The sequence below is a fragment of the Lagenorhynchus albirostris genome, chromosome 12 (genome assembly GCF_949774975.1).
Source record: "Lagenorhynchus albirostris chromosome 12, mLagAlb1.1, whole genome shotgun sequence".
NCBI classification, from domain to species: Eukaryota; Metazoa; Chordata; class Mammalia; order Artiodactyla; family Delphinidae; genus Lagenorhynchus; species Lagenorhynchus albirostris.
The window spans coordinates 49,291,794-49,317,692 of record NC_083106.1 but is presented as its reverse complement, the minus strand read 5'-3'; the positions used below and the strand labels follow the sequence as shown (position 1 = coordinate 49,317,692).

The 25,899-nt window shown below is 38.6% G+C and overlaps 2 protein-coding genes across 4 annotated transcripts in view; both read right to left on the bottom strand.

Annotated features, from left to right (window-relative positions):
* Positions 1 to 3,211: 3,211 nt before the first annotated feature.
* Positions 3,212 to 18,255, bottom strand: CD164 (CD164 molecule). 2 transcript variants are annotated; one of them, XM_060167366.1, is made up of 7 exons: positions 17,904 to 18,190; positions 17,350 to 17,705; positions 14,421 to 14,504; positions 12,923 to 12,994; positions 11,427 to 11,462; positions 7,364 to 7,420; positions 3,212 to 5,714 (listed from the first exon to the last, which is right to left on the bottom strand). In XM_060167366.1, the coding sequence occupies exons 2-7, from the start codon at positions 17,534 to 17,536 to the stop codon at positions 5,548 to 5,550; spliced, it is 603 nt and encodes a 200-aa protein (XP_060023349.1). In that variant the 5' UTR covers positions 17,537 to 17,705; positions 17,904 to 18,190; the 3' UTR covers positions 3,212 to 5,547. The 2 variants fall into 2 exon arrangements, with proteins under 2 accessions (XP_060023349.1, XP_060023350.1); XM_060167367.1 differs by having other exon boundaries at positions 5,573 to 5,854; positions 17,904 to 18,255.
* Positions 18,256 to 25,117: 6,862 nt separating this feature from the next.
* The window catches only part of PPIL6 (peptidylprolyl isomerase like 6), a 34,291-nt gene continuing 33,509 nt past the window's right edge, over positions 25,118 to 25,899 (bottom strand). For both annotated transcript variants that reach the window (XM_060167364.1, XM_060167365.1), the window contains one exon: positions 25,118 to 25,316. In XM_060167364.1, the coding sequence (XP_060023347.1) occupies positions 25,205 to 25,316 (112 nt within the window). In that variant the 3' untranslated portion in view covers positions 25,118 to 25,204. The remainder of the gene's footprint in view (positions 25,317 to 25,899) is intronic.

The following is a 25,899-nucleotide window of genomic DNA, read 5'->3' as shown; positions in this document are numbered from 1 at the left end:
AACAGCCATGGTTGTATCTTGATTTCTGGAATTCAGCCACAAGGAACACAGGTAGTGGCTATTCCTGAGATTTGCTATTTTGTGTATTCTTTAGAGTTCTCTTTACTGCTTTGCAGATTTTTATTTCTTAAAATATTACAGATAATATGCCCCATCACTCCAATCTACTCCTATAGTTAATACTTTTCTGTCAAATCTTCCTGTTCATATTATGTGGCTTCTGTCTCCTGCTGAAACAGACACCAAAATCAAAGACTTGAAAATAATGATTGAAGAAAGTCCACTGACCATGGGTTAGCACCCAGCATATTTTAAGATTTAAAAAATCTACAAAATGTTAAGATGATAGAAAAACAGGCAATTCACAGAGGAAGTACAAATTAATTATAGTAACCAAATAAATCATTCTACTTACTGGAATATTAAAATTTAACTTTGCCAATATCAAGTGGTAAGGATACAGAAAACATTCTGATATCTGCTGGTGGGGACTGGAAGGCAATCTCAGTGTGTTAAAAATTTTAAAGTGGAAACCCTGTGACGTAGGTGTCCATTTCTCCATGTTTACTCTAGAGAAATATTCATACATAAACAAGGTGACAGGTACAAAGATATTCTTTAGAAAACAGTAAAAACTACAAATTACAAACAACCTAATTGTGCTTCAATAGGTAGATACTTACAATATTCACACTACATATACCAACAGAATTTAAGAATTTGGTATAGCTAATGAGTGGAAAAAAGTTGCAGGATAATGTTAAAATAAAAATTCACATCATATATTTTTTTAAGGGTACATTTAGTTATGTGTATATAAATTGCTGAGGGGAAGAGTTTAACACCAAACCAATTCTAGTAATTACCTCTGGAAAGTGGAGGAGGGCAAGGAAGGGGAAGGGGCTAGGGATGGTCAAAGCAGACTTCACCTGTAATAGTTCAAGAAAAAAAAAATGTATTTATTACTTAAATAATTAAAAATTAAGACTAAAGTCCTATCTCTAACTTTTTCTTCTGGCCAAGATGAAATAAGAGACTGGATATACCCTGAAACAAATGAAAAACTAGACAAAACACATTAAACAGTGGTTTTCAATACATTGGACTTTAGGCAAAGAAGGATAGTGATCCCTGAAGGAAAGAAAACCACCGACCCAGCTTACTGCCTTGAATTTCTAAGCCATGATGCAGGAAGGAAACAACCAGGCAGAGCTCAGTGGACTTCCTGAGTTGAGGAGATGGAGCTGAAAGTTAAGGGAGACGAAGGGAGATAGAGTTCCCAGGGCAGAGGACCAGGGAGGAGAAAACTACACAAAGTGGAACTCCAGAGATTTGCAGAGCGCACCCCTCCCCTCAAGTGTTCAGCAATGTACTGGTCAGCACATGTACATGAGGAAACTACCCAAGGCTGGGGAAAGGTTTAGAGGAAACAGTACCTGGAACGCACACAAGTCTAGGAATAGAGGCTGTTTCCACTAGCCCAGACCAGAAAGCCTCTTAATCCAGGAGGAACTACGTACACAGAATTGGGGAACAATTAGCCCTAGAACAAATGCTCTGGTCTCACCTAACAAAGCTTAAAAGCAAGACCTGAAAGGATCCAACTGTTTCCAAGTTGGATCCAACTGTTTTCATAGTTTTCAACTATGTCCCAGAACAAAAATAACTGGCATCCAGCAAGTTAAAATTTATGTCTGGCATGCAATAAAAAATTAGCAAGCCTACAAAGAAGTAGGAAAATATGACCCATAATGAGGGGAAAAAAAAGTCAATGAACAGAAACTGACCCAGATGTTAAAAGCTGTTACATGTTCAAAAAGTAAAGATGGAACACGCAGAAACGTGAAAAACACCCAAATTGAACTTTTAAAAGTGACGACACCTGAAATGAAAAACACACTGGGTAAGATTAAAAACAGATTAGACATAGCAGAAGTTAGTGAATTTGAAGATGGTAATAATCTGACATGAAACAGAGAAAGATTTTTTAAAAACCTAAACAGTGTATGGGTAAACTGTAAGTCACCTTCTAGCAGCCTCTGTGTAATTAGAGTCCCCAACACAGAGAATGGAAAGAACAGAAAAAGATACCTGACGAAATAGCTGAAAGTTTTCCAAATGTGATGAAGAACCATAGATCCAAGAAACTCAACAAACCTCAACCACAAGAAACAAAGAAAACTACAGCATAGCACATCACAATCAAAATGCTCAAAATGGTGATAAGGAGAAAAATCTTTAAAGAGGAAAAAAAAAACATGTACTGAGGAACAAAAGATAAAGATGAGATTTCTCATAGGACACGATGCATGTGAGAAGATGATAGATCAACATCATTAAAGGGCTAAAAGCAAAAATGTCAACCTAGAATTCTATATCCAATGAAAACGTCTTTCAAAAACGAAAGCAGACACACAAAAACTGGAAGAATTCATCAACAATACCTGTACCATCAAAACTAGAAATGTTCAAGGTTAAAGGACATCCTTTAGGCAGAAGGTAGATAACACCAGCAACAGGTTATCTATACAAATTAAGGAAGAGCACAGGGATGGTAACTACATGGGGAAATACACAGGACTTTTCATTATCATAAAAAAAAAACCTATTGTGAACACCATTCTTATCAAAATAACAATTTGTCTCTAGCAATGTTTTGGGGAGCCTTCAATACACTTCTGGATTTTAAGGCTGATAGGTATTTATTCTCTCTTCTTAGTCCAAGTTCTGTGATTTAATATAGAATATAATGTTGCCCCAAACATGGGCCTAAAGAACCAGATTTCACATACCAGCATGTGGCTTTGTCCTAGATATTTATACCAAAGACTCTGAACAGAAACCCAATTTTACTTTATATGCAATCTGAATAAGGCAGAAAGTCACAAACAAGCTTTCAGATATCTAACAACAGATGGTATTCTGATAAATACTTGCTTAACTAGCACATAAGTAGATGATTTCTAATGATTTGAGGAAGTTCAACTTGCATGTCAATCCCACAGGCATACCAAGTCCTCCCTCCAACTATCATTTCTAAGGCTCTGTTCTCCACTGATGAATATGTCCCTTAGTTACTATCTGCTAGTCTTCAGGAGCAATGAAAAACTGAGGAGACAAGCCATCCCCCAACAGACTAAGGTAAACTCACTAGCATTAAACTTCATAATCAAAATATAAAAACATACTTTAGTTAATAAAAAAGAGCAGATTAATCCAACAAACATGTAGATTTATTTAAAATCAGTTTGGTACATGATACAGATTGGTTTTGCAGTTTTTAATGAACTGAAATAGAAATTTCTAAATACAGCAATGTCTGTGCAACAAATATCTGTAAGGTAAAATAAGGGATTTTAATAGACCTACAATCTGCATGAACAAATCAGATGAAAAATCTGAAAAGGTTTCTATATACCTTCTGGATTAAAAAGAACCCAAAAATTATTAATGGCTCAAGATACTAAACTGCTAAAGGAAGAGGGGAAAAGCCTGTGAGTTCTGTTGTAAGAGCTCTTTTTGTAAAATCTAATTCCATATTATGATTCTGTTAGAGTAGTATTCAAATTACAGAAGATGAGAGGCTTCATCAGCTATATTTTCACAAAAGTAGCTATAGTGTTAACATTAATGTGTGGCAAGGTATTCCTATCTAGGTAAATGACAATTATACCATTGTAGCTAATTTTTACCACTTTGGGAGAATGGAAATTCTGTATGTTTTCAACTGAATCTTGTATCTTAAAGCACTCACTAAAAACTAATAGCCATGGCACCATAATAAAATTTTTTGTGAGGTACCTAAAATATTACTACTGAGGGAAACAAAAATGTGAGGTAAGCCTACCTTTCCCCAAAAACCTTTGAAGCCAGAGATTTTAAACAATTAAGGCACTTGAAAACATTAGGTATATGTACCAATGTGCAAGTAAAACAAACTTTAGCTGTACCAGCAAGTAAAGAAGAAACAGTAAATCTTCATTTTAAGAACCTTTAATTATCTAAATGTAAGGAATTCTGGCTTATGAAATGGACCAAAGCAACTTGTCATTTCTTACTATAAAATATTGAAAACCAAGTGCTAAACACAGCCACTATAGGCTAAAGAAACTAAAACAAAAAACCTTAATGACCTAGAAAAGCAAAAGCTCATTTTAAACTGATTTAAGCCTCTGAACTAATCCAATGTGTCAAAGGCAGGGACGAAGTATCCCTCTAAACCTGAAAAAACTAGTGCTTCATAAGGAAGCTAAAGAAATAAAAGTATGCATGCTTATACTACAGCAATTGAAACTCAGAAGAAAAGGATGGAAAAGGAGAAAAAAAGTATAACCTGTTTATCCAGGGCAATGATCATTAAAAATCTACAGTAATCTGATCAACTAAAATTTTTCATGAAATTACACTGCTCACGTTTGCTGTCTCAAAACTTAAAATGATTGTCTCATTTAAAGAGTTAATAAATGATTCTAAAACAACTTCTTTCTTTCTTGCCTTACAGAAGTTACTTTTCCAGAAAGCTTCGTGGAAATCCTTTTAAGGTACAACAGTGTTAGGATAATTTTTTGAAGTACAAAGGAAAATATAATTAAATCAACTTTATCTCTATACTTTTTAAGAGCCATAAGCAAAACGTTGGGAGATTCAATAGATGAAAGCTTTTGACTTTGTATAACATCCTTTAAATTACTCAGGCTTGAAATAAAGTAGGTAAGTTTTCAATTGAGTACTAACAGTATGGTATCTAAAAGCAGGTTTACTACTGCTCACATCAACAGTTACATCCTCAGACCAACCTTTCCCTTCATTAATGTGAAAGAACAAATCACCAACATTTTAAGTTACAGTCTACCTTTCAGTCTGTCTTTTAAGGCACTGTTCTTTATTTTCTCAATGATATAAGGTGCTTTACAAGTATGAACAATAACCTGCTACACTTTAATGTTTTGTATCCTTTCCATTCATTTCTTTAAATCTGGAATGTAATTCCCTGTGTGGCATCTTTTTTCTAATGTAGAAAAAATAACTTATCAAGCACAAAATTTTACTCTAAGGATATTAAATTTATAAATTTATTCCACTTTTGCAACGATAGCCCCAAATCCACCTGATTGATGCTCATTTGGCACATTCTTCTCAATTCTGGTCACTAAACTACATCCTGAGTTAGGATGAAAAAATGCAGCTTTCAGGCTTTAAAATAACTACATTTAAATTGCCAAAAGAGTCATGAGGTTGTCTGCGCAGGACAATGTTTTCCATCACTTACAGAGTTACATTTGGCATGTCAAGAAGAGAGAACATAATCCCACAGCAGCAGCCATTTAAAATAAAAGAAGACAGCCACAAGGATTCATGCAGAATATTTTACATATTCCCGTTGAGCAAATAGATTTCACTGATTTTTCTTCAAGGGCGATGCTCCTATATGCATCCTTTGAAAAATTAAAGATCCTAGAATAGCGTCTTCCATGTGGGACATCTTGAAAGATAATGTTTTGGTTTCAGTGAGTTACACACCAGTCCTTGTTAATTTAGCGGGTCTGTTTACAGAGTGTGGTAGTTTCGTTCTTTAGATTTGCAGAATTTATAGAGAAAGAAAATTACAGCCTGCACACCCAAGACAAGGACAATTCCTCCAATGAAACTGGCTGCATCAAACGTAGACTTCCGCGCAGGTTGTGTAGTCGGAGCTGAAGTGGTATTAGTTGTACCTGTTAAATGAGATGAAAGAAATAACAACACTTAATAAGTCTCATGATCCTCTATAATTTCAAGACTCACCTGAGCTTCTTTTTTGCCATGTGTTAAATTCTATGAAGTATTTCCTCTCGTGTCAAGTCTTTACAGCTTCCTAATTGAGGAAGACAACCATTTACCAATCCCGTTCTTCATTCTATCCAGCAACATCAAATGGTCAATGCTGCTATATAATTTCAAATATGAAAATGACAAAAATGACTCTCCTGGCACATTATGCCCTGGGAACATGTCAAGCACTTTTAAAACCTGGTTTCTTCAGACTACATATTTTAGTTAATTGCTAGAGTAAATATTAATATTTGTGTTTAAAATTTATACAACTTTTGCATTTTACTAAATATATAAGGTAAATAAAAATTTGATTAGTTTTTCAAATTACAAAAGTAATCTTAATAATCTACAATTATAATCTTATAAATCTTCAATTTGTAATTCTAACAAGCAGAACTCACCATTAAAGACATTTAAATTTTACTCTGAAAATGTTATAATGAAAAAGTATTACCAAAGGAAATAAAGCACAAAAATTTAAATTCCTTTTCAGGCAGTAAAATGTTTCAACAAGAAACAAAACAAAAATTCCTTTCCAGAGACTAAAATGTTTCAAGTGGAGCACCATCCACTTTAACAAAAAGCAACTTCTTTCTTTTTTTAAAATTTCTGGCTGTGCCACGCGGCACACAGGATCTTCGTTCCCCGACCAAGGGATCCAACCCACGCCCCCTGCAGTGGAAGTGTGGACTCTTAACCACTGGACCACCAGGAAGTCCCAACAATTTTATATTTAAAATAAAGTTTATTTTCTTAACTGGAATAGCAAATAAACACTGGTTCCTGTGGCTGTATAAGTTGGCCAGCTTTAAAATTAATTACAACTGTTCTGTATTTCTTCTTGTGAAGACAGAATGGCTTCGCTGCAATTTAGAGAAAGGTAGCACAAGAATGAAACCAAAAGGATCAAAAAACCCATAAAATATTCATGAGAATCAAAACAGTATTATAAATATGGCTGGAGGGAAGGGTTCCTAACCTGTGTACCTACAGTGCCCTGTGGCATAACCTAAATATGATTTAGTTAATAACATGTCAAATCATTAATTAATAAAAAGTTAATTTTCACACAATCAAAGGTTATAAAGGAATATAAGAAATGGTAAGAAATATGAGGTGCACATTTGGTAGTGATCTTGGCTTTTTAGACCCTTCACAGCAAAAAGGATGGCTATATTACCTTCACTCAAATTGCCATGGTCTAATACAGCACACAACGAATCCCTAACAATAATCAGTATTTAATTTTTAAGTTATAAGAAATTAGATTTCACCTACAGGTTGTACTGAAAGGGTTTTGGAAAACCATTACTGTTTAATTCTAACATGTCATGCCAAATGTGATTACACTTTAAAAATCCAGAAGAGGACTCTCAGCAAACCCATCTTATTGCTTTAACAGCCTACTATCTTGGTCCTCCAAATACAAGAGATGAATTTCAGTTCATAACTATTCATGAATAAAATTGGACAGTGATAGCAGAAATAGTAAAAGGCAACACAGCACACACATCCTACCCCACTGTTAGTTTAAAAAAACCTCAATTACCTGATGTAGTAGCTGTGGTGGAAGCTGTAGAAGGGGAAGGCGGAGTTGTGGTTTTAGCTGGAATGTAAACAAAATGTATTAAAATTTTAAATTTCTCAATTATCTAGCATCTTTTAGAAACACTACTACCACTTCAACATGCTTTCAAATTGTTTAGAGAATAAAGGCCAAATCTCAGTTAATGGTTCAATAACATATCTATGCGTCCAAAATATTAGCTCTGAAGTGTATTTTAAAACATTAAGCAATCAAAAACTTCTATCTATGTTAACATCTATGTACATATCTAAGTATAAAAATTTATGTATACACTTGGATAAAGTTGCAAAAAGACACACAGAAGGGCAAGAATTAGTATTTAGGTGAGGGAACTACAAGTTCTTTCCCAATAATCTTGCTTCCAAGACAAAAACTATTAACTTTAATAAGTCAGGTAAGAAACAAATACAATTCAGTCTATGTAAGTATCAAGATTTGCTTATCTTCTTCATTTCCAGGGCTTGGCAAACTTTTCTTAATGAGGCAGACAGTAAATATTTTAGACTTTGTGCACTGTGTAATGCACCAGCAGTCAAAGACAACAAGCAAATGAATGGACATGGCTGTGTTCCCAAAAATTTTATTTAAAAGAACAGGTGCCCTGGGGCCATCATTCCCCATCTAAATGATATTAAGAGCCCAAGGGTAAGCTCTCTCTACCATACTGCATGAGTGTCTCTAAAGAAATGCACTCATGGGAAGAATCAGTTTGAATGTAAAAACATTTTAGGAACTAAAGCACTATATTGAGACTTCTGATAGTATCGATACTACTAATAGATATTAGCAAACGCTATGATATGTTCACACACATTTATTTGTACCCCTTTCTCTCTAACTGTAAGCACCGCGGTCCAGCTCTTGGTTGGACATTTAGGTCATCTTTCATTTCTGCATGCTATGAACATCTTACAGGGTAATATTTGATCTCATCTCTGATAGGACTGATTCTTATACAGAATTCCTAGATTAGAGGGTATGGTTATTTTAAGACTCATAATCCCTTCAAAGTTTTTGTTGCTTATACATTCTGTGAAACAAAAAATATACTTCATAAATTAAACATATATCAAATTCTTTTCAATCTTAAAATACTAATTTTGTCTGACAACCTTAGGGGAAAAAATTTGCAAATTTGCTATTTGTTTCTCACTACCACCCTCTGAACATGGTAAAAGAAATATATATATATATATATATGTGTGTGTGTTTTAATTTTGAAATCTGCACTGGTTTAAATCTCTGAAGCACCAGAAGCCCACTACATAATCAATGAAGGCAGAGCTATGAGGTTTAATTTTTGGGTATTTGTAAAAGTTGCCCTCACTTTTAAAAAAATAATTCATTTTTTGAAATAGGCAAAACATTTACATATTTTTACTTTTAACCAAAGTATTACACTGGTAAAATTTTCAAAATCAGGCACTACTTAGGGAATACCTTGTTGACCTACCCTATGTTCCTTTCATTTAAAAAAATAATTCATAGGTTATAAAAGCTGCTACTGGTGATAGAAAATTTAGAAAATACAGTAGAAGCATTTAAGTGACTCTATCATTCTGAGAAACATGTTACTTCCTGCTGGCCATTTTTCTAGACATGTATACAACAAAAAAATAAAATTGTACTGGAACTACTTAACACAGTTTGTTTTCTACTTAATATATTTTCCACTGTATTTCTAATATAATTTAGTCATTCTACTGTAAGATATTATGTTACCTATAAATATTTTTATTTATGTTTATAATACTTATATTATTTGTACTGGTGTTAGACTATATAATTAACCTCACTGAAAGCCTATCTACATAAATCAGATTCTCCTTGCATCTTTTCTTTAACAGTTCCTTTATTTCTCACTTGCTCTCTTCAGCAGCTGACATGGAAAGAGACCATATAAAAGCTGCTCTTCAACCACTAATTACCACTCAATTGATGCATTTTCTGCAAGCAAGCCCTGGCCTCCTTCCACTTCACAGAACCAAAGAGAGAAAACAAAAGACACTCAAGGAGATCACAGGAGAACCCAGTGTAGAGTAAGTAGAACTACATCAAGATTCATAAGGAAGAAATGAAAAGCAACCCACAATAGTTTTGGGGAAACTATTTCCTCCTCTGCCCCTCTCTGTTCATATCCTACCTTCTGGAAATCCATATTCTTTCAGTATCTCTGCTTTCATCAACTTTTAACACATCCTCCTTGTCAATGACTTCTGGTGGTTTTATCAGCACACAACTGTTTGCTCTCCAAAATACTTTCTGTAGAATTTGCAGACTTCCATGGAGTGACTACTCCCATTGTAGCCATTAATTCAAGCTGCCAACATAGTATCACTGAGGGTACAGGGGGGATGAGCTGTGCCAGCAGAAGCTGGTACAAGCTAGCTCAACACTGCCAAAGTCTTTCAAAATGAGTTCTTAGCCTCGTTACACCATTTGACTACTCTTTCCTCTGAAAAACTACACTTAAAACGCCTACACACACAAACACAGGTTTTCTTAGGCACACGTCTCTGGGCTTACTTCTCTGCCCATCCCTACTCAGTTTCTTATCCAGTCCTCTTCCCACCTCTTAGACATTACTGTTCCCAAGAGCCTGGTCCTCAAGCCCTGTTCTCTCTCAAAGCTGCTCCAGTGGACTCTACCACTGCCTACAATGGTTAACTTATCTGTGCTGTGTAGCAGAGTTCTCCCATCACCTCAATCATCAAGTGCTTTCCTTTCTACTTCCTAAGCCAATTTGCATACATCTGCAACTCCTCCGCTATTAGTTCTCTAGAATTACTGCAATAGCATATCTCATCTGTGTTCACTCTTGCCTCTTTCCACTCACCTCTCTACACAGTTAAAGTAAGTTATTTTATTAAAATGCAAATCTCATCATGCTTCAAACCCACCAGCAAAGTATACAATGGCACGTCCCAATCTGGCTCTTGACCTGTTGACTGTCCAGCTTAACTTGTTCTCGCCTTGTACTGGACACTCCAAATGCCAATTCCCTGACTTTATTATACTCTTTTACCTCTCCTTCACATGAGCTAACCAGCCTGCTCCACTTGGGAAGTTCCTCTCGGATTTTACCAGTGTAATTTCAAGACTCAGTCAACATCTCCAGGAAGCTGTCACCACATATTACTCAACACACACACCTTCCTACAAATCCCCCAACACACTGTGCTTCCCGACCTTTCATAGTTCCTACAACAGACAAAATACTATCTTACTTGTGTTCCTATATCCCTATCTTCTAGCCTAGTACTTGTCGTGGAGAAGATGTTTTTTAATTATTTAGTCTTACTATCAAATTGGTAAAGATTTTTACAAGGAGATATTATTTAATTGCTGTTGAAGATGTGGTAAAAAACTTTCCAGTTGTTGATAGGAATGAAAAGCATATCTTTCTGGAAAGCAATCATTATTAAGAGTCTTAAGATAATCATATCCTCTGACAGAGAATGCTGTTTGAATCAATCCTACCAGAGATGACAGCAAATACTTTCCTATAAGATATTCACTGCATGAAGAATGAAAGATGATCTAACTATCCAACCAAGAGTAGATGGGTAAAGTGCATACAACAACGTGTGCAGTTAACAGGGAGAACAATTCAAACCTGCATGGCCATATCATCCAATTTCCTAATAAGTATATTTATTTAGATACACAAAGAGAAAAGTCTGGAAGAACTGAAAACCTTTTGGTGTACCTATGGATGATGAGAATTAATTTCCTTTAGGCTTCTATATTTCCTTAGAGTTCCACAAAATGCACAAAAAGCTGTTTGCAGACTCAATGTACAAAGCTATGGCAAATCTGCTCAAATTCAATGAACGTGAAACACTATAGTTATGTTTCACTGTCACAAATAGTACACGTTAATGTAATTACTGTAGTCCAAGACTACGTCTACTCATTTTTAAAATCATACTGATTTTTAGATATTTAATTACTAAAGTTATTCATCAAAAAAAGCTTAAAAACCTTCAAAGGAGGGGGAAAAGAGTCAATTATCTTGTATTACCTGTAGAATTGGTTGGCAATGGTGTGGCAGTGGGCACTATTTAAAAAAACAAACACACATGTAAGTCAAAGCTGTCTAAAATATCACAATCTGTAACACTATTTCCCAACCTGCAGTCATCTGAGTGCCACTTTCACAATGTTTTCATTTAAGTGCCACATATGGAGTAGATAGTTGCTCTGTCCCAATATTGGCCTTCCCTTCTTTCGAAATAGCACCAATTTTTAGTGACAGCCTCCCATGCAAAGACATTTCTTAGCCTCCCCTGCAGCTAGGTAGCCATGTGCAACTGCTAGGAAGTATCTGTAAGGTAGGGGTCTCTCACTTTCCCTTCCTCTTCCTGTTGGCAGGAAAACCATTGTGATGGCTGGAACATAAGCATTCACCTTGGAGAATAAGGTCAAAGCCATTTCTGAGGAATGACACAGTAAAAACCTAGAAGGAGCCTGGGTCTAATGGTTGTAGAGATGCCTCTCTAGCCCTCTAGCTGCACTGAAACCCAGATTTCCTTTACACAAGAGCCAAACTAATCTATCAATTAAACCATATTAATTTGGGGTTTTATGTCCTTGATAGCCAAAACTAATTCTAACTGATACATCATCAAATGAGTAGAATTACTTATTCAGTTTTTCTTCAATGTATTTTAAAATTCTATACTTAATCTTACTTCTAAACAATATTATCATAAAATCACAGGTACACACACATTAAAATAAATATTAAAACTGTTTGTTCATTTACCACCTAAACCATATTATGGATTCTACATTGGGTATAACTGATCTCATACTAATCAAAGTTTCAGTTACAAAGTTCAAGTTGGGATGGGGGGAGGCGAGAGGAATGGGGAAACCCCTACCAAAATTAAACAGTTACAGGTAGTCTTTCAAGGTTACTGACACACTCCAGAAAAATCTTTTATTCTATTTATTATCTACACACCAAATTAGGAGTTTGACTTTCCAATTAATTTATAATCTTGTTAGAAAAATCAGTTTTCATCTAGGAATTTTTAAAAACTATTTCCTGGGCAGAGTAAAGGTTAAATAACCAAGTTCCCCAAACCAAAGTACAGAAAATGGAGGAATACAGAGAGGACTCATTTAACCATAGCACAAACTGATCCAGACTGTGATAATCACCAGTACCATAATCAAGAAAGTGCCAGAACAAGGTTGTCCAGGCCTGTAAAATGCAAATAAAGAGAGGGTGTAAAATACAGTGAGTATCTGGAAGAGTTAAAAAAAAAACACAGAGGAGGAGATATCTGTACCTACAGCACTCCACGGTATGTACCAGCAAATGACTAAATCAAGCTTCAGAACACTGTCCTTTCAGCAATCAATATGAATATACTATTCAGATCCAAGTTTGTAATGAGATTAGAATTATGGAAATGCTTTAAACCAAATATTGAAATAAGGCTTCCCGAGGCAATGATCTTCCTTACCTCTTTGTAGCCACTTTTCCCAGACGCCAATGTGAATACTTACCAGTACAGAATTCGGTGCTGTTCACCACCTTGCAATCACTAACTGTTGAATTATCTGAACAGTAGCTTTTACCTGTTATTGGAAGGGGACAGGAAGAGCATCAATTATTCACATTATCTTTGACTTTGTTACTATGCTCCAGAGTTGCTTCCAAAAATCGAACTCAGGTATAAACTCTCTAGAAGTCCACAGATAAACAAAATACTTTGTTATTATCTTTTTCCCCTTGTTTTAGACATATTACACAGGATCTCTCCAAACATCCTTTTAAAATCCACATGAATATACTGAACAGATAAGTCAGAAACACGTATATCTCAGAATTGTGGTACTATACCAGGAAGGTTGCTAGAATCCACAAGAGGGCTGAGTCAGTAGGGGGAAGTCCTTAGAAACTAATAAAGGCTTAGTAAACATGAGAGGTGCCCCATAGCAGCAGTGGGATCTCTGTTCCAGATCTCTGCTTTAGTCTTCTACACTTTCTAAAACCACTTTCCTGGATGGGAAGACTTGTAGCACCAGCAAGGGAAAGCCTTCCCCAACATATCCTACAGTAAGGCAGGCATTCAATCTCCAAAACTTGCCAACTCTGCCATACAAGAGGGGAGGGGCACACTCTTAAATTCCATTTTATCACCTAAAGAAAAGTGACCCTTATACAACAAAAAAGTTAATTTAATTCAAACTTAAGCTAATACCTTAATTTTAAAAGAGGCTTTTAAACTTTGTTACGTAGTGACATAATTGCCAGAACTCTTCAATTTTTCAATGAAGAATGAAAAGCTTAACATGTAGCTTTGGCTTTTTCTTTATATATAAAACAAAAAACCTGAGAAATTGTTTTACTAATAAGAAAAAAATGCAACCATCTTACCTTAAGAAAACAGAATAATTTATGCTGTAATCCGGTGGTTCTAACAAAAACCTTATTGGCATTTCAAACTATCTCCATCTAGCTCTTTATCCCTCAATCAAATTAAAGACAACTTTAAAACTTAACAGTAGCACAAAAAAAGTCACTCTTTTCCCACCTCATTCTCCCATATCTAAGTATCCAACAATGCTTCATAAGGTCTCTTTATAGTTCATCTAGTAGGACATCTACAGAAGATAAATGCCTCAAACATTTTACTGGGGAACAGTTTTCAGGGGAAAATTCCACAGCTTTCTCTCACAGCTAATTTCAGAGTACTAGTACACTTAACCTAACCACAAAGGTCTAAAATTTCTTCTCCTTTTAAAGCTATCGAGCCTTAATTATCAAGTCTAAGAAATTAAAGGGGGGAGCATGGGAGACAACAAAAGATTTTAGGGAGAGTATTAAGCAATTGGTTTAAGTTTAAAGGAAAAGTATTTGATTTGCAAAATAAGTAATGCACACCATCCCAAATGTTTTACATAAGTTTCAAGTGTTCAAGAATACCTTGCAGTATTTTTTAAATGTTAGAACAAAACAATACTGAACTCTCAAAATTAAAGCAATCCCAAAGTTTCTTACCTTTACACTCTATCCAAAAGCAGGTAGTGTTAGCAGCATTAGGGTCAAAACAGGAAACACAGTTGTTGCGGCTTTCACAGATTTCTGGGGGTAGGAGTGGGGGTTAAAATATATAAAATCAATTAATTGGTATCTTATTTTGAGTTTGTACTAGTTACCGTTTTTAAACAACAGCCAAGTATTACATACAGTACCAGACTTACTATTTCAAGAAAATGGCAAAACTGTATAACCCATCCACAGATGAATGGATAAATGTGTTATACACATACAAGGGAATACTATTCAGCCATTAAAAAAAAAGAAATCCTTTTATACACTACAACATGGATGAACCTTGAGGACATTATGCTAAGTGAAAATAGCCAGTCACAGAAGAACAAATACTGCATGATTCCACTTATATAAAGTATCTAAAATGGTCAAAGTCTGAAGCAGAAAGTAAAATGGTGGTTGCCAGGAGCTGGGAGAGGGGAAATGGAGGTTTGCTGTTCAATGAGTATAAAGCTTCAAGGAAGATGAAAAATTCTGGAGATCTTCTGTGCTAATAGTTAATACTGTACAGTACACGTAAAAATCTATTAAGAGGGTAGATCTTACGTGTTCTTTTAAAACCACACACAGAAAAAAAAAACATTATAAAGTGGCTTACTAAAAAATTCCTATCATTATAAAAAACTTATGAAGCCAGAAGTCAACTCAAGAGAAAGGGGGGAAAAAGCATAAGCTAGTGGGAACGCTCAATATTTCTTGGTACCTATCTAAACAACCCCTTTTTGCACAGCAACTATTTCAGACACTCAAGAGTTTCTTGAGTGTTCCTTAAAAAAGAAAAATACTGGAAAAAAGGCTGTTGCGAGGCCAACACTATACACAAGGAAATCACTGCCCCAAAACATGAGATGTGAACTGCAATTTTTAATAGTAATAAAGATTTATTACAGGTTGAACCCAAGCTCCGATGATGCCTATCCTGAAAAATCTGAGATCGGTAATTCATAAACGGTCCACTCTTTCCGGGGTTTTCCATGACGGGAGGATAAGAGACAACACATCTGGAGGGGGCTACAGTCACATAATTTAACAAGTTAGCAAGGTCTTTGTCAATAATTTAAGCCAAACGGCTCTGAGACAGGACATCTAAGGCAGCTAACTACAATTCAAAGTCTGGACAAACAAATGGACTATAGAGTTAGGCTCTATACATTTTCCTAGAAGCTAGATGCCTCCAAAAAACATTCTCATTTGCTTTCCCCGTGCCTAAAAAATAGTTCTGCATAAACACATTGCATTTCAATATCTATCAGAGATTGGGACATATACCATACCCTTTGGGGAGTGGCAGGGAGTCACAAAGTAGAAATAAGTTCTTCAGAGGTTTGTACACACATGAAAAATGCTAGTTGTTTAAAATCTTCTGTGCTTGATGATGAATATTTGGGTAGCACAGTGTATGTTATTTACAATGAACTAAACTTGCTGCCTTTCAGGCTGCAGTTTATCCAACCACCACTTAACATAAAACACAAATCATCTCCTTTGCACTCATTTCAATTACACAAATGCAATTAACATATTTCCAAGCCTCTCTTTAAACACACACACACCCCACCCCAACCCCCCCCCGAAAAAAATTCTAGGAGGAAACTACCAAATAAGCGGAAAACAAATTCTGCTCTATCATCTTAGGAACAGTGCGGTTAGAATCTCCAGTATTGTACTGCAATTTCCTTTCTTCATTAAAAGATGTTTGAATTTTACCATTACATCTTTCTAAATTTAACAAATAACATTAAGTTTACTATATATGTCATTAAACTCCTACAAAATACAAAAACTAGAGAAGATATTGTAAAACAACGTGATCGGCCTAAAAACAAAAGGTAAAAATTCTTACACTTCAAGTCTTCGGTCTATATGCCAGTTACTCCTTACCCAATATTAACTAGGATAACCAATCACACTAGACTGCAAGTTTTAAATATCTAAGGTTCTTCACCTTAATTTAAAATTTATCTTCCCTCCTCTCGTGCGTGTTGTCACGGCATTGACAATTTCTGCTGTAAGATTCAGTGTATGCCTCAACCAGTCTCCAAATCGACTGCAGAGCTTAACAAAAGGTCCTGATCTAGTTTTAGAAGAACGACAAACCTGGGTTCCAATCTCAGCCTCACAATCTACTAAACACATGGTTCTGGCGGAGTTACTTTATCTCCATCCACCTACTAGGTTTCACCACTTATCTTCTAGTTTAGCCTAAAATACTAACAGATACATGCGAAGCACCGGGTACACGAATGGGTACTTTTTCTCCTTTGCACACAGCACGGAGTGCAAAATTTTAATTAATTAAATGCTCAAGCCTCAAATATATCCCATACCTATCCGCAAAACCGATATAATTAAATATCAAACGACTTATTTTTTCAGACCTAGGGCTGAGACACCAGCAAGCATTAGTTTGCAGCGTCTCTTTCCTTCTTTCGCCAACTTCGGGAGAAGCCTCCCTTCGAAAAGAAGACCTGGGTGGACAAACGACTAACCCCAGAGAGAGGGAGTTCGGTCTCATCGCCAACTTTGGAGGCGGTAGCCTCGCCCCATAATCAACCTCACTGCCGCCACCACGGAAGAAAGCCACGTCCCCTCTTCGGAGCCTGAAGTGAGGATGGAGATTACGAGGCACTTTTAAACAACACCTCCAGGCGGGCAGGACACTGTTGGGCCGGAAACAGCCCAACGGCCCCAAGGCTCAGCCGCCCCTTCCCCCCGGGGCGATCCCCAACAGCGGCCACTTCGGCCCGTCCCCGGCCGGACTCGGACGGGCCGCCATGTTGCCGGACCGCGGCCCGCCCCGGCCCCGCGCGCACCACCGGCAGGGAGAAGGCCGGCGAGGGGGCGAGAGCAGAAAGCCCGTTGGGCCGGCGCCCACCTGGTGCTGGAGTGGTGACCGTCGGGAGGGTCGGCGGCGGCACCGGCGCTGTCGTGGTGGTGGTGGTCGTTAGAACCGAGGGTGCAGTCGTGTTCGGGGCCAGGGTGGTGTTCTGAGCTGCGGTCATCACGCAAAGCGAGGCCAGGCAGCCAGCGGCCAAAAGCAGCGGGCGAAAGAGCCCCGACATCGCGTCCTCCGCGCTGGCCTTGGAGCAAAAGCTAAGACACCCAACGTTGCGCCCGTCCCTCCGTCTCCTGCGGCGCCGCCTCTCAGACCCGGCTCCCCCCGCGGGAGCGCGCCGGTGTCACGTGAGGGTGGCGTGCGGAGGCGGGGAGCCGGCGATACCAACTGGAATCCTACGGAAGGGGGAACAGAGGAATCGAGAGGAAACTGAGGCAAGATTTTCCCCAAAGCGACTACACTGGCCAAGCAAAGAAACTGCCTAGACATAGGAAACTCTTATTTGCCCTCAGGTTGCCACACAGGGCGCGGCTGGGCTTTTCTTCTTCCTGTAATAGAGAAGGCTTCCCCCCGGCTTAGATGGAACAACCTACATGACGTGGCGACTGAGTCTTCGCTAACGACCAGCTTGGTCCCACGTGACCTGCGGGGCAGCACTTCCCAGACCTGAGACCCGCTGGGCGGAAGTTGTTTTCAGGCGTTTAGTTGAGGAAGAATTAAGTTTGTACTGTCCTCCCGCGTTCCCAACGTGCTTGCATAAGTATGCTTCGTAGGACCCGCGCTTTTTTCCTTGAAAGTCGATTTTGCTGGAATTCTGTAACCTTGTGCTGGGACACCCCAGGGAAATGGAGGCACCACGCGGTTAAGGAGTTTCTGCTCCGCCGCCCACGTAATGTGAGCGGCTGAAACACCGAAAGCGGTCTCCTGCCTTCCAGCCGGGAACGCACACTGTCTACCTCTGTTACGCTTTCCCACCCTGACTTATCTAAATCTGGCGATTTCAGCCAGCGGTAGCAGCAGCCAGTCTGTGCCACCGCTGTAGTCGAAGAATCAAACAAAGAAAGAAGCTACGGGTTGGAAATCCATCTGGTCTGTTCCCACCCCCACTTTACAGGTGAAGAAACCGAAACTTAAAAAGAGACTTGACCGTAAAGCACAATTGCTTGGCGTCAGGGCCGGTTTTCGAAATGCCTGTTAATATTCTGTCACAGCTCAGGCTTTTAGTAAGGGTGAGCGCCATCTGATGCCCAACTCACAAAAATATTCAGAAGTGCAGCCATGCTTATATCAAATGGTAGAACTTAGGTTATAAAAGCTGTATTTAACGCTGTTTTCAGCTATTTGTATTATCATCTAATTTTAATTACGTGCATTTAGTCTAATAAAATAACATCAGTTGCTTTTGAGATCTGCTTTTCTATGGAAACGCCAAAAAAGAAGACTGCGTAAGTGCTTTATCATTTTTTACCTAAACTTGAAGCCTTTCCTAACCCTAAAATCGGATCAGTGGGATGCTTCTGTACCCTCATGACTATGAATATTTGTTCCATCAACTACACTAGTTGGAGATTTGCTTGGATGTAAACAAGAAACTCGGTTTTTGACTGATCCAACCTATGGCCAGAAGCGTGAGAGTACAGACAAGTAAGTAAGTGAGGTCTCATTATCAGCCTTCAAACAAAGAAAGGTATTTCTTTTCTCAGGATATTTCTCACACGGTATTTATTTAGCACATAACCATCTGACACCAGACCAAATGAAGGCACGAGTCAACTTTTTTTTAAAAATATTTATTCATTTGGTTGCGCCGCATCTTAGTGGTGGCTCGCGGGCTCCTTAGTTGTGGCATGCATACTCTTAGTTGTGGCATGCATGTGGGATCTAGTTCCCTGACCAGGGATTGAACCCCGGCCCCCTGCATTTGGAGCACAGAGTCTTAACTACTGCACCACCAGGGAAGTCCCTCATTGTAGTTTTGACTTGCATTTCTCTAATAATTAGCCATATTGAGCATCTTTTCATGTGCCTGTTGGCCATCTGTATGTCTTTTTTGGATAAATGTCTTGTTTAGATCTTCTGCCCATTTTTTGATACAGTTGTTTGTTTTTTTTGTTACTAAGTTCCATGAACTGTTTATATATTTTGGAAATTAAGCCCTTGTCGGTTGCATCCTTTGCAAATATTTTCTCCCAGTCCGCAGGTTGTTTTTTCATTTTGTTTATGGCTTCCTTTGCTGTGCAAAAGCTTTTACATTTGATTAGGTCCAATTTGCTTACTTTTGTCTTTATTTATTTTGCCTTGGGAGACTGACCTAAGAAAACGTTGCTACGATTTATGTCAGAAAATGTTCTGCCTATGTTCTCTTCTAGGAGTTTTATGTTGTCATGTCATATTTAAGTTAAGCCATTTTCATTTTATTTTTGTGTATGATGTAAGGGAGTGTTCTAACTTCTTGATTTACATGCGTATAATACAGTTTTAACAGGTATTAAACCTTGTGTAATATTTAAATAACTTTCAACAAAACTAGAGAAGGATTGTAATAAGTCAAATATTAACAGTGAGCTAAAACTGTGTATTCGTATTCTTACTGTTCACACTGTGATTAGGATTGGTGATAAAATACTAGATGCTCTCCACTTGGACTATGGTATTTCCTTGATAATTGTTCCAGGGTTTCACAGGGGAGCATTACACTTTAAAGCAGGTGTTCTCAACCTTGGCTGAAAATAGGAACCACCCAGACATTTTGAAAAATACTGATGCCTGGGTACTGATTTAATTCATCTGGAATAAAGTCTGGGCTTCAGGAGTTGTAAAAACTCCCCAGGTGTTTCTTGTCTGCAGCTTAGGTTGCAAACCACTACTTTACCCTTGCTTCTCGAAGCCTGGTTCATGAACCAATACCATTCATACCACTTGAAAACTTGTTAGAAATGCAGGTCAGGCCTCACCTCAGACCTCCTGAATCACAATCTGCATTTTAACGAGATCCATATGTGCACCTATTAAAGTCTGAGAAGACTGCTTTACACTATAGCCTGTGGAGAACTATTCTCCTAAGTGGCTGCAATTCTTAGTGGTGAATCCTCTACGAAATTACATCAAGCAAGACATGTTGTGAAGTTTTTGTTTCTTTATTTGGGTTTTTGCTTGTTTTACAAAGGTATGTAAGGTTATGGTACAAGCAACACAAAACTACTGGATATGCAGGAGTCTTGGAGCCCAGCCTAGGTTCCCTTTAGGCTGGCATTTGAGACACATTTATTTTTATTTCTATACTGCTTTAAATCCTGGGCAGGCTAGAGCTTTTCCCATTATATCTCTTAGTCCTTTAGGAAACAGAATGAAGACTTGTTAATAACTCATTCCTTAGGAACAACCCCCGAGTTCAAAGTAAACTACACCCAGGCAGCTTTCTGATACCAGCATTACCCACTACTTCCCCCTGTGCCCAGGCATCCTTTGTGCTCCTCCCAATCCTGTCTTGGAGTGCTGCTTTTCAGTCGGAACACACCCTGATGGATATTCTGCTTATTAAAATGTTCAACTGATTCTGTACTGAATGGTAAAGATCACTGCCCGAGCAGCCCAAGCAAGGGTCCCAGTCACTCTTCTGAGACCCCAGACTGCCCTGTTGCCTCTCTAGAAGTGGAGGGCTCACTTCCAGCCCAGCCAAGAGCTCTAGGACCCTGCACCAGGCCTCTAGTTGCTATCCCTTCTGATTGATCAGTGTTTGCATACCTCCCTGCTGCTTTGATGAAATCAGTTTCTTGTCTCATCATTTTTTCTCATTCTTTTCTGTTGTCACACTTTAGCGTTTAATAACTTTTTTATTTGTTCTGCATACCTGTATGCCACAAGTCTCTCATGTATCTATGACTTTAATATATCCCAGTGGTTCTTAACGTGTGGTCTCCAGGCCAGCAGGTCATCATCACCTGGTACATGTTAAAAATGCAAATTCTCGAACCCACTCCAGATCCACTGAATGGGAAACTGGTGTGAGGCCCAGGAATCTGTGTTTTAATAGGCTCAAGCATTTCTGATGCTCACTGAAGTAGAAGAACCTATGATTCACCACGTTTTCAAAGCCCCCTATCAAGTGTCAAACTTTGTAATTTGTGTTTTATGTGTTACTACTGAGTTTGTTACATTTTGTATGATGTATAAAATTTATTGGAGATATGGACCAACTAGATTTGCAAGTTTAAGTTGCGATTCCATTTTGGGAAGGGTAGTGGATGGTATAAGCAATATAGTAGTTTAAAAAATGAGTTTCCATGAGGGAAAGAGTATCACTAGGTTGATAGAGATTAATTTTAATTTTGAGGATATACCTTTGAATTAATTCAGTCAATTGGAAATTAGTATGTTAGTGAGAATAGCTAACACTGAGCATAACAGGGACTTGCTGTTTCTTGAAATGATAATGATGTTCTTTCTATCAGTGGCAGTTTCTCTGTTTTTTGTGGGTTGACATTCCGGATGGGAAGATAATTTTTATCAAACTTCTGCTATGTGTCAAGGATCATTAGTGGTGTCTTCACAAATTATCTCAATCCTCAAACCACTATGAGATAGATGTACCCCGATTTTACTAGTGAAATTGAAGCCCAAAAGTAGATAATAGTATTGATTTTATAAATTTACTCAGGGAACCACTGAAGTTTTAGAGCCTGAAGGGCGCTAACAACTTCTTTACTCCTATTTGTTCTTTTTACAAATGAAGAAAATGCAAGGTTAAGTGATTTGGGCACCATTTTGCTAGCTAGCTGGGACTAAAACAAACACACCTGATTTTAAATATGTATAAAATGTAAATAGTATGGAATCCTGAGGTTGCCAGCCTATTCGTTCATTAACAAATAGCTGGCATTGTTTGGAGTTGGGGAAAACATATTCTTTAGACAGAATTTAAAATATTTATCTCCAATCTCCCAAAATAAACAAAATGAAACGATACCACACTCTGCTTATTCACATGGCTTGGCGTAAGACAGAGCATATGTACTTGACTTGGCCATATCAGCATTTAGGGCTAGGTCACATAGCTAACATTTTGTACAAAGCATCAGAATGCCTTTACTCTCATATTTGTAGACTTGGACAAATTTAGAATTCCTTCTGTTTAATCAAATCGGAATCTTTCATTTTGGTTAAATCAAAGTCTTATATTTGGAGTTAACTGGGATAAGCTTCTGAGTCCTCTGTAACAATCAGTTTCTCCAAACAATATAGTTAAACATAAATCATTCTAAGACAATATATTCTAAGACAGAAGTATCAGTGCATGTACCTTTAAATGATGGCAGTAAGAACCACTGCATATACAATCTGTGACTAAAGTTTCTACACAGCCTAAAAGTGGGAAGTGAGAGCAAACAAAGTGACCATGAACTTGCCATCCTTTAGGTGGTTAGCAGAGTTCTACCTTTACATTGCAGCCAAACTGAAAAATAAGGGGAGCTGGCATCAGTTTCTTACACCCGTGCAAATATCCCAGTTCTTTCACAATATCAGAAAGATGCTTAATGCCCTAATATACAGGTTCATTGCCAGTAAGAATTGCTCTGCTGCTTGTTATTACATGACTAATTCCTGTAATGTTTTAACCAGGACCTTTGCAACGTGTCAGTTTCTTTCATCGCATGCTTCAGGAGTTGCTGAGAGCCTCTGCGGCAAGCCCAGTGCCCCTTTGTTTGAGGTGTCACCAGTGTGACTGGAGGAACCCCTCCAAAGGCCCAGGGAGTGGATCTGGAGGCTTCATACAAACAGCTTGAATTCTCAGGTTGGCCAAAACTCCTAAGAGTAGAAGAGGAGGAGATACCTCCTCTTCAGTGTTTCCCAAATCTGGCTGTTAATCAGTCATTGAGGAGTTTTTTAAAAATACAAGTTCCTAGACAACACTCTGAAGGTCATATACCAGGATTTTATTAATCATATGTGTATCGAGCACTTGGTCGTATTCTAGATCCTGTCTACAAATTCCTGATCCCCCGAACCCTCACAGCAGCTCTGTGTGGTAGGTACTGCTGTTTTGAGATGAGGCAATAGAGGCACAGTGAAGTTCTTACCTGAGTTCATGCAGCAAGGGAAGGGCAGAGCCAGGATTCAAACTCAGGCTGTCTGGCTCTAGAACACACATTCTTAACATTCTGCTGCCCCTGGGTCACTTGAGAACGTGACACAGGCAGTACGCTTCCTCACCGTCCACCTCAGAGCTTAGGATAGAACCATATGGCAATAGCAATGAAGCTGTTATTAGAAAGAGAGAGAGAGGGAGGGAGGGAGGAGGGAGAGAGAGAGACAGGAAAAGAGAGAGAGAGGGCAGAGAGAGAAAGAGAGGGAAGGAGAGAGAAAGAAAGGAAGGAAGGGAGGAAGATAGAGGTACATATAGATGCCCGATGGGAGCAAGGGAGTAGGTTAACTATAAAGGGCTAGCCAGAGGGAGGCTTTTGTGGTGCTGAAAAAGTTCTGTGTCTTTATTGTGGTGCCACTTACACAGATCTACAATATACAGGATAAAATGACAACGCTGCCATTGTCAGTTGCCTGGTTTTGATGTTATACTGTAGTGTAAGATAGGACCCCTGGGGAAACGGTGATCTGTACACAGGGCTGCTCTGTTCTATTTTTGCAATTACTTGTGAACCTATAATCATTTCAAAATTAAAAGTTTTTAAAAATCCTTTGCCTCCCTTTGGCAAGCCCCAGGTCAATTAGGGGGCTGTCTCCTTAAGATCAGCTCAAAGAGAGATTGTGCTTGGAAGACAAACCTTCACTTAAGGGCAAGAGAAGTGCAGTGGGTCTGGGCAGAGCAGCAGTTCGACAGCAGTGGTGGCGGCAGCTGAGCGCAGTCACCACTAACAGAGGCAAGCACCTCACTGACTGCAAAAAGGGGGCTGAAACATGTTGCTTATGTCTTGCAGTGATTCCCAAGTGCCCAGTGCCCAGGTGGCTTAAATAAGAACCTCTGGGGAGAGAGCTAAGCAAATGCGCAGAATCCCTGTCCCACATCTAGAGACTCTGCAGGTCAAGGACAGGGTCCTGTAGTCTTTGTCGAAAAGCTTCCCTAGGTGACGTGGGTTTGAGAATCTCAGCTTAAGGGGCAGCTGATAAAACTGGATCCCAGTAACATCTCAGGAGTCCACCACCACAGGGACTATAACCCAAGCCCTTGGTTTTCATATGGTTGGTATGGCTCAGAGACAAGCATTCTATTCATAAAACCATCTAAAGTGTATATCCTTTTCTGAATGTTATGTATAAACAATGAAATATTATAATGAATTTTTTTCTGTTGCCTCTCTGCTATTTGGTTATTTACCAATTTTCTTATGGCAGAAATATAATTACAGACACCAATATAATTCTGTTATAGGTACAAATGTTTTAGGATTCAAAGGCCATTAGGTACTGCTGCTAAATTAAGAATGGTTTTGACTACAAGTAACAATAATTGACCAACAAACAGGGATCTATTTGTCTCAGATAGCAAGAAATCTAGACATAGGGAGTTGCTGGTATTGGTCCCGCAGCTCAAGAATTGGGGCTGACACCTCTGTTGTTCTCTTGGCCTTTCCTTCATGGCTCCAGCCTCTCTGCATTCAAAACTGGATAGAGGGGAAGGGGCAGGACCACTGGCATTCTGCTGCTGTCTCACTGGCCAGAACAGTATCCCATGGCTACTCCTAGCTGCAAAGGAGGCTAGAAAATTGTATATTTTGCTTTAGGCAAGAAAGGAAAATGGGGAGGGATTGGGTGTTGGGAGAGCTAACCTACAGCATCCGCCACAGCTTTCAAATCAAATTTTAACAAACACTTTAATTAAATGTAGAAACAGCTGATCAGATATACAATAATAAATCGTCAGAAAATACTGATATGAAGGTTAGGCATAAAACTCTCCACTGTCAATAATTACACATTGTTGTATTGGTCTTTCGTTCTCTGTTGGAACCAATTCTAGTTGATGAAGAACATCTGTTCCTTCAATCAATTGCCTATATAGGAGAAAAAAATGGAAAATTCAGTCAGTCATAAATTTTCACATTTAGCTTCCATTCCTAAATTGAGTCCTATCTAGCTTAGCTAAGGCTGTTTCCTACAAATTAAATTAACATCAGTCATAAATATCTTAAATAGCTCTAGATATGTCCACTTTGCCATGCTCCTCCACACCTGCTCCGGGACCCTTCCAGTCTTATCCTCACTGCCGTCAGAGCGATCTTTTCAAAATGCTAATGTGGTCTCACCTCCCCCACTTAAAACACTTCAATAATTTCCCATCATCCTTATGATAAAGACCAAAGGCCTCTCCCATGGCCGGCCTCCCCACTCCCCTTGAGGGTGCCTTGCAGCATGCTCCCTTGCTCTGTCGGTTCCAGCCAGACTGGCTCTCAGCACTTCAGCCACCGCCCCATGTGCCCTTCCTGCCACAGCTGTCTCCTTTGCTCTTGCCTCCCTCTGTCCCCTGGCCTGGTCACCTCCTGGCCTTCCTTCAGATCTTAGCCATCACTACCTTGGGGGATGTTTCCCAGACACCGCCCCCCTCCCTGCCCCGCTTATGTCAAGTTCCCCCTCTCC